The 9,659-nt window shown below is 44.7% G+C and overlaps 1 protein-coding gene across 1 annotated transcript in view; it reads right to left on the minus strand.

Moving 5' to 3' along the window:
• LOXL1 (lysyl oxidase like 1) overlaps window positions 1-7,913 on the minus strand; it is a 45,495-nt gene extending 37,582 nt beyond the window's left edge. Inside the window, exons 1-2 of the mRNA XM_077470502.1 lie at window positions 5,867-7,913; window positions 5,048-5,156 (exon numbers count right to left, since the gene is read on the minus strand). Of these exons, the coding sequence (XP_077326628.1) occupies window positions 5,048-5,156; window positions 5,867-6,899 (1,142 nt within the window). The 5' untranslated portion in view covers window positions 6,900-7,913. The remainder of the gene's footprint in view (window positions 1-5,047; window positions 5,157-5,866) is intronic.
• Window positions 7,914-9,659: the final 1,746 nt, after the last annotated feature.

Below are 9,659 nucleotides of genomic sequence, written 5' to 3' on the forward strand. Positions count from 1 at the left end.
AACTGATGAGTCATCATCTGTCAGTGGCCTTCCCTGCTGACAGCAGACTGTAAAAAAAAAAAAAGTTGCGGCTAAAAAAATTAAAAATTGTAAAAGAAACTGTCTCTTTATATCTTCTTTGTCCAGTGTTCTTCCTCCACCACCACTCCCACCTACGACCCTTCTCCTATGCTGCGGCCTGCTGATCTGTCTGCATCAATGTCAACCAAGGGGCATGGCCATTGGATGACATCATCCGGAGGCCCCGCCCTCTTGTGACTTCACCACCCGGGGCATGATGGGCCTGTGACATCTCCGGGGGACATCATCCGATGGCCACGCCCCATGTTTATCTAAGCAATGCTGGACATCAACGCAGACAGATCAGCGGGACATAGCATCAGAGGAGGGTCATTGGCGGGAGTGGCGGCAGAGGAAGAACACCGGACATAGAAGACTGGAGAAAGAAGAAGACCGAAAGAAGAAGGGAGAAAAGGAGAAGCCCTGAGGAGGAAAAAGTGCGGAAGAAGAAAACATTTTTAATAAAGGACTTGTCAAAAATTGTCTTTTGTCACACTACGCTACTTTTTTTTGGTGAATGGGTTGGGCTACAATGTACCCCATTCTCATTCACATGGGGAGGGAGGCCGGGATCTGGGGACTCCCTTGCTAAAGGGACTCCTGGATTCTGATAAGCCCACCGCCCACAGACCCAGACAACCACCGGCCAGGGTTGTCGGGAGAAAGCCCTTGTCCCCATCAACATGGAGGCAAGGTGCTTTGGGGTGGGGACGCAGAGAACCCTGACGTGCCAGGCTTCATGCTTGGATAAGGGTCTGGTATGGATTTTGGGGTGGGACCCCACGCCATTTTCTAAAAATATTTTTTGGCATGGGGGGTCTCCTCGGAATCCATACTAGACCCAAAGGCCTGGTATGGACCTGGGTGACCCCACTCAGGTTTTTTTCACAATTTTTATTTTAGCCGGGAATTCTTTTTTTTTACATTCAGCATTCAGTGGGGATGCCCACTGACAGCTGATGACTCATCAGTTGTTAAGGATGCAGCGTCCAACTTCCCGGCCCCCTCCTTAGCAACCAGCTATATACAATGTAGAAAACAAAACAAAAAAACGCAAAGCTCTGCAAAATCGCATGGTACGTGGATAGCACAACAAAAAGCACTGCAGAAACACTCAAAAGCAACATGCATAGATGTGAATGGAGCCTAAAGGAACATGTTTCAGGCTGGCCGTTAGTGGTAAAGCGCTCTTCATTTTAGCGGCACTTTACCACTCTTTGAGGCGTTTTTGCTGCACTTTTCGGCTGCTAGCGGGGAGCTTTTATCACCAAAAAAGGGGTTTAAAACTCCTTTGTTGAGGCGCTTTGGAAGTGCTGCCTATTCATTGCAATGGGCAGGGGCATTTTGGGAGTGCTGTATACAGTGCTCCCAAACCGCCCCAAAGTTGCAGGACTTTTTCTAACATCCCGCAAGCACACCGCCCCGGGTATAAAAGCACCCATTGCAATCAATGAGAGGCAGTTTTCAAGTGCTTTACAGATGCCATGAAAGGGGTCTAAATGTTCCCTGAGATCTGCCTTTAACCCGTATTGGAACAAACCATATTGTGAAATCAAAAGAGCAAATTTTTTTTAAACCTGGTCAAAGGTTGACTCTGTTTGCACAAGTTTGCTTCAGAAAAATATACATTATCAGTTTTATTCTTCCATCATTTTTCAATGAATAAAAAAATACTTATCCCTATTAAAACAGACCCCTTTCACATTTGTGTGACTTGTCCTGCAACTTGGGACTACAAAGTCACATGACAAGCCATACCCCATGATTACCAGTGAATACCATTCATATCTGTGCAACTTCAGGTCGCAGCAATTTCAAAGTAGTCCCTGCACTACTTTGGTGTGACTTTGATGCAACTTGAGGTCCATAGACCTCAACATTATACAGGCATTGCTTCAAGTCGCGGCAAAGTTGCGGCAAAATCATGTCAAAATCGTGGAAAAAAATTGCAGCAAAGTCGTGCGACTTTCAGGTTACACAAGTGTGAAAGGGGCCTTAGTTAAATAGAGCAAATAAAACGTTATGGCAGAATTCCAGCCAACATGTTTGTAAAGTTTTTGATAGAGTAGAAAGAGGTAGAATGCCTGTCAGGTTTTTATTGCTTTGTCACCTTTGGGAACTTCTCCTTTCCCCTCTGTTGTTTCACCAGGGAAAAACCTTTTTTACAGGGACGGAGACAGTCATAAAAGATCTTTATTATTAGACCATAGAAAAGTCAAAGCCTATATTAGATTTTTGTTGTTGTCTCTGTCCCTATTTTACTTCCTTTTCGGCCATGGAGCAAAAAAGTAGTGGAAAATCTTCCCAAACATAGCAATAAAAACCTGACAGCAGATCTACTCCCCCTACTACTTACTCTGTTCACTCAGTAAATATATATATATATAAAAAATAAGAGTAATTATGCACGAGAAACAAAGATTAGAAAAACTTAAAGTGTTACTAAACCCACAACAGACGGTCTGTATATGCAGTAATATATGCTTCCACTCACTGTGGAACCTGAGGGCTTAATTCTCAGTGTTGTGTAAAAAGGCTGTTTGATCCTGTCTTATTTGTTCCTCCCCTTCTTCCACTGTCCCCAAATCATCTCCTGATAGAACGGAGGCTAGGGGACAAGCTGCACATGCTCATTTGGTGTGTATTGCTAGAGAGATTTTTTTTCTTGGTAAAGTGCATGTGATCAGCACAGGGCCAATCAGCACTGTCCAGACAGAGGGTCAGGGGTTCTGCATCCTGATCGGACAGCCAGAGCAGAATGAAAACTCATATTACAAGCTTTAACCAGCCACTGATAGAAGTCACAAGACTGCTATATACTGCTTATGAGAAAAGGTATTTAGCAGTTTATGTTTTTTTCTTAAAACAATTGCATTTTCATGTTCTGTATACTGTGGGAGACCAGATATAGTGAATACAGGGTCCTGGGTTTAGTAACACTTTAAAGCTGAACTCAGGGATAAGCAAATGCTGTCTAAATACAATCTGCCTCTGTGCAGGAGCTTCCTGAAATAAAGACCAGTCAATTTTTTCTCCTTGTCCAGGGTGAGTGGTCTTTTATCCACCTCTTTATGTAGTTTTCTGTAGGCAGCCTGTGGTTAGATGTAGTCTGCTGGGTCCCTCCTACAACTCTACTCTCTGCAAAGACTATGTATAGCAGTGGGATGGTGTCACTGCTACTTTCAAAGGGTAATATCCTGGTTTGCAAAGTTGTTTGGTGCACACAAAGTGGATTTTTACCCTATGCAATGATTAGGAATATATTTAAATTAACAGACTAAATATACCAGATAAAAACAAGTAGGGTATATGCTACCTAAAACATTATTTTGATGGAGGCAACCTGCAGCAACATGATCTGCAATCTGCAAGTACAATTTTCCTTTCTTTTTTTCAATATGGATCTCTTCACAAATTTGCATGTCATCCTTGCGCAAGGGCCCAATTTCCCTTTCTTTCTAAATTCTTTAATCCCTGGCAGTATGCAGCCCATGAATCCAGTAAAAAATGGCAATAGGGAGGTATGAGGCGCATACTGTAGATATTAGCTCATTAGGCTGAAAATCTCCAATATAAGCACAGTTTCTAAGATGCTTCAGTTTCTTGTATCCCTTAACTCAGGGGTCTCAAAGTACAGGCCCGCAGAGCGGTTACAATTGGCCCGCAGGACTGGTCCACCAGGATACTGATGCATTTCTTGGTATGCCGTGCAGATATAACTTATATAACAGCCGCCTGCTTGCAATGTTTTTTTTTTCTTGCTGGTGGATTTGTGACATCCGCTGCTGTTGCTTATGGGTGTTTTAGTCCATGGCTGCGCGCTCAAGCTCCCTGCACCCAGTGGGTGGAGTCTGGAGAGCAGCGAGTGCAGCTCGTCCTGCTGGACGCTGACCTGTGGGGTCCTGCTGGCTGCTGACCTGTGGGACCCTGCTGGCCGCTGACCTGTGGAACCCTGCTGGCCCCTGTCCAGTGACCTGTGGACCTGTGGATCCTGCTGACCCATAGGTCAGTGCTCAGCAGGACCCACAGGTCTACAGCCAGCTCCCAGCAGGACCCACAAGCTGCCTGCTGACCTGTGGGTCTTGCTGGCTTCTGCAGAGCAAACACTGTCAAGCATCTGGCAGTAAGCAGTGACTGGTAGCAAGCAGTAACTACCATTGCATATATTAGTTTAATGTTGTTTTTGAAGTTTGAAAGTTTGCATGCGGCCCCATGGGATATGAACTTTTCCCGTGGCCCTCAGGTAATTTGAGTTTGAGACCCCTGCCCTAACTCTTACCAGGCTGAGAAGTTGCAATTTCAAATTCAACTGTTGCACCGCCTACAGGTTAAATCTTATAAAGAAAGTTGCTGATACAGATAACATATCTCTTTGTGGACACCATTATATGTGAATAAAGTAATAACAACAAGAGGAGGGGCCTACTGTTGAAAAAAAATTAAGATTCTTCTATGTTAATATATGAAGGGCCAGGGAGCAGTGGAAGTGTTAAAGGATGCAGAATCCATTTACAGGATAAATAGTAGTCATTCTCAACCAGGGTTCCCTAGAACCCTAGGGTCCTTCCAGAGGTTGCTTGGGCTTCCTAGAGCTGTAGCTGACTGACCTCTGATGGTGCCTGCATAGCTCTGAGTCCAATGCCACTAGTTAGAACCAGAGGCATGACACCAGTGATCTTTTTAGCTGTCGGGAAGGGTGACATACTGACCATCAATGTAGGGAGGTCATTGTTCCCACTGCCAACCAATGTAGGAGGGGCATTCCCCAAATGACCACCATTGTAAAGAGCATACTTTCCAATGCTCACCAATGTAAGGGATATTCTTCCCAATGGCCACCAATGTAAGGGACATTCTTCCCACTGATACCTGATTTATTATTTTAGCAGTGGTTCCTTGAGACCTGAGAATTATTTCAAGGGTTCCTCTGGGTTAAAAAGGTTGAGAAAGGCTGTTCTAGAGGAAGCTGTGTTTTAGAAGTACATACCTGGAGAGACAGCGCTCCTCAGCGGCACAGCGTAGTGAATATAAATGAGCACGCTGGACATAAGTTGCAGCCTGAACATAACTTGGATCAGGCACCAAATCAGGAAGTCCTGAAAAAGAAAATATCTTTTACTTAAACATCTGGCTGGTAATATACCGTACTACTAGAACATTTGTATTAGAATATCAGACTACTAGAAGCACTAAACTCAGTTCCAAAATTGCAGGGACATAACAAAATGAATACATTGTATGTTCTGTATACATTTTACCTCAAGTGCAGCCTACAACATGGCTCTGTTAATCTTTTTATAATCTCAGGGAACAACAATTTTTCCTCTACTAGAGGAAACAATTGGACCTTCCACATAGGGTCCAAGTTTATGTAACAGTGAGTAATGTGTGTAGTTACGGTAACCCAGATAGCAAGCAGTTGAGCTGCAAGTTTAAAAATTACTTGCTAGCTTATTGCTAGACTTGCCAGGCTTCACAAGTTTGTTACACAATTGCTGTAGTTCTGCATTGCATGACTCCAGATCAACTTTCTTTGCAAACATTCTGGAAGTCTGATGCAAGTTTTGGTTCAGTTATGTTGTGCTATAGTCATCCCACCACAGGGGTCACTGCGATTTGCATAGCTCTTGCTGTAGACTCACCACTGCAACTTTGCTCGTGCTAAAGACTTGCCACACACATTTGCTACAAATTGGAAAAGTGTCAACTAGAACTCCAAGTATAACTTGCCAGTGAAAATGTGCAGCAAGTTAACAAGACACACAATTTATGTACTTGCTATCTGAAAATGTGTATTTAAACTCACCTCTCCCACTCTGACCGCTACGAAAAACATTCCCAGCGCTGGCTCTTGCTTGTTGTCCTACTTGTGATTCACTTCCACTGTTTGGAGCACTGGCTACACGGCTCTGAGGTTGGAAAACATCTGGTCGTTGTGCTCCATAGTAACCTCCTTCACCCTGACTCACTCCTCCATATGGTGGGATTGCTGCTTCACCAGCCCCAGTTCCTACACCTGATCGCACTGGATCACTTTCTGCTGGAATATCACTACCTCGAAAGAGGCTATGGGAAAAACGGCGGTCAAGTCCATCCTGTGGTACAACGGGATTGGCAACTGCTGGTTGCTGAGGAGGTAAGTTAGGGGGGACCCCAAAATAAGGCGGTTGGGCATATGGTGGATTTGATTCCTCATAGAAATCTTCATAGCCTCCTCCCCAAGGTGGCTGTGCGACATAACCACCTCCACCTCCACCTCCCCCTCCACCACCTCCACCTCCACCTCCCCCTCCCCCACTCCTAGAATAGCTATAAGTTTCTTCATAGCCTTGGGGGTAAAAATCAGGTTGTGCTACAAAAGGAGGCTGAGGTCTCGGTAAAAATGGAGGTCCTACCGAATTCTGGGAGTAAGTTTGCCGTATTCTACTTCCCCCTCCACCACCAGTCCCTGTGGAAGGTACAAAGCGACTCGACGTGCTCGACGTTTCACCAAAGCGACCTAATGTGCTCGATGTTTCACTCCCACCTCGCCAATTATCTGGCACCTGTCCAAAGCCAAATGGATGACGAGTGTTGCCCCTCACTGTCTGCGATCCAGTTCGAGGCAATGTGGGTGCCTGGCGGCGAAGATCCACACCGCTTCCACGACTTCCATCCAGCAAAACTCGAGTTCCTCCAGCACTTTCCCCTGCTGGCTGGTACTCTTGACCAGAATTCAGAAGCCGATAACGCCTTCCACTATCTTCCCATTGGATCATCTGGCCCCAGCCAGCTCCATCCTGCCCAAAACACAAAGAAAGTCCTGACAAGCATAAACACAGTTGAGCTATAAGGGCCATGTCTGTGCCTTCTTATTACTAAAGTGTAGAATATGGCAGCTGCAATGGCAGGTTAAAGGGACAATGCCAGGTTAATGGGGTAATGCCAAGTTTAATGGAAAATGCTACGTTAAAAGGGCAATGACAGGTAAAAGAGGCAATGCCAATTTAAAGGGACAATGCAAAGTTAAAAATGTATGGCCAAATTAAAAGTAAAATTAAAGTAAAAGTACCCGGTTCAAAAGCAAAGTGATGCTACCAGGTTAACAGAGAAATGCTAGGTTAAAGGGGAAATGCAGTTACAGGGACAATACCAGGTTAAATGGATAATGCCAGGTTAAAATAGCAATACCAAGTTAATGGCTAAATGCTCAATTAAAAGGGGAATGCCAAAGTAAAGAGAGAATGCCAGGTTAACCGGGCAATGCCACGTTAAAGGGACAATACCGGGTTAAAGGGACAATGAGAGTTTAAAGGGACAGCTCAACCGGTTTATTAGTGCTGGGACGTCTTCAGCTTTCAGTGCAGCGCAGAACACGCATGGTGGGTCCCGGATCAGTGTTGCAGGTTCCTAGTTTGGGAAGGCTGAATGATGAAGGGCTGTCTTGTAAATCCTCAATGCAGATGTCAGCCAGCGGAATGCAGGTTTCTCTCTAGGAGTGGATTGAGGTAATTTGCAGGATATAATGAGGCGAGGTGGTAGAGATCAGCAGAGGAAATGTCCCATCCTTTGTTCTGTCTGTATTCATCCCTGTCTGTAACTTTCTGTGCCCCGCTCTCCCTTCCCTCTTATCTCTTCCACTCTCACTCCATCACTATTTCTCTCTATCCATTTCTTCCCCAGACTTCCTGTTTATCCCTCTCTCTCCCTCACTTTCCCCTCTCTCTCCCTCACTTTCCCCTTTCTCCGCCCCCCTTTTCCTGCTCTCTGGAATATGCTCTGCTTCTCCCAGGTCTGTCCTGTGTCACCCTGCAGGCTGCCCCTCAATGCTTCCAGCAGAATAGTTTGTCTCCACTTCTCTCCAGCCTCATTCCCCCAGGACAGTGATCCAGCCCCCTGCAGAGGAGCCCTTAGTGACGCAGAGCTTTTCATTCAACACAAAATTCCCTTTGCAAGGAGAGAAAAAAACAGGACTTGCTAATGATTTCCATGTTATATAAAGTACAAGCTAAGTGTAGACAGATGCGTTGTTTATGTGAAGCAGCCTGATTGATGGCAGGAGACAATGAAGTGCAGCAGGGCTTCCCAAACTGAGCTCAGCAGCTAGATCTGGCCAAATAGTGTTACCATGTGCACCGTACGCCTACACAAAATACATCTCATGGAGGTTATATGTAAATTCAGTAAAAAAAAACAATATTAAATGTCTGAAATTGTATGTGCGATTTGTGGCGGTTCAGCCATCGCACGTCATAGCTGTTGGTTCACATTCGTGCATTGCGGAAATTTGTGCAAAATCGCATGAGTTCCCACAATACCCAAAAAAAAAGACGCATCTCTTTTGCAGGCGCATGGTGCCACCATTCATTCTCAATGGAACAGTGCAAAAGTATCATGCGTTTGGTGCAGTGTGAAAAGGGTTAAGCACTTTTGTGTCATTTTAACACGTAGGGCAGCCCCTTAAAATGATCAGGCTGCCCTAAACGCGACATACGAAAATGTGCAAAATAATGCAAAAACATGTGTATAACTTCATGCCTGCATAGGTGTGAATTGAGCCTTATTATCTATACATGTGTTGTGGTCCACCCCCAAAAAAATGACAAATGCAGTATTTTTTTTTCTTTCTGAATGGCACACCAATGCACCAGCCAGCGGACGTGCAACACAGCACAGGGCACAGCAATGTACTAAACTAATTTATAGTGTGATATGCTTTAAAAAAAATGATGCATGCACTATTTTTTTACATTCATTCTGAATAGTACTCCAGCACACCCACTGACAGACGCACACAAGTGTTGGGACCATTCCCAGTATCTATTTGAAGTAATGTGCAGGTTACCACAATGTGCGCCAATGCAATTACACATCCCCTCCAATGTCTACGAGTTCCCTTACCAGAACTGGCTCCCAACCTCTTTCCCGGATGCTGGGTCTTTCTTTGACTGTCTTAATTTGCCAGTGAGGGATGACATAGCTACCATACATGGGCAACAAAATAAAAATACTTGGAGTTTTTTATAGACCGCAAGAGAAAGGTAAGGAGTGAAACTGGAAAGTGACCTGGGGTGTGCCGTAGTCACATGTACAATATGTCTAAAGGGGGCATACCCAAGTAAGAAGTAAATGAAAACTAAAAGAAAAGAAAGGGAATGGGTGGGTGGGACACGTGATAAATGGTGACAGGAGCGGAGGATCAGAGGGCAGGCTTTATGCAGCTCGATTCCTCCTACAAATTGTAGATGGAGTCTCTTATAAACCGCAAGAGAAACGTAAGGGGTGAAACGGGAAAGTGACCTGGAGTATGCCATAGTCACGTGGTCAGTATGCCTAAAGGGGGCAAAAATAAAGACAGTAGGATGAGCTAGCAAAATATTAATTTAAAACAACTGAAAGCGACATGAATCAGTCAAATGCACAAAAGCTCATGACATCTCAACGGTGGATCCGGAATCTATCTGGAGAAGCATAATGAAATCCACCTACCTAACTTTTTAATCAAATGAACAGGGACCCTTTGGCAAGAAGCAGCTGAAGCAGCTCCTGTCCTGAAAGAATGGCTGGAATATGCTTTAGGGTCCAAACCCAGATCTGGGAGCGGCAACGTTTCATTAACT

This window comes from Lithobates pipiens, unplaced genomic scaffold (assembly GCF_037356315.1).
Source record: "Lithobates pipiens isolate NorthernLeopardFrog02 unplaced genomic scaffold, aLitPip1_a1.2 Scaffold_8, whole genome shotgun sequence".
NCBI classification, from domain to species: Eukaryota; Metazoa; Chordata; class Amphibia; order Anura; family Ranidae; genus Lithobates; species Lithobates pipiens.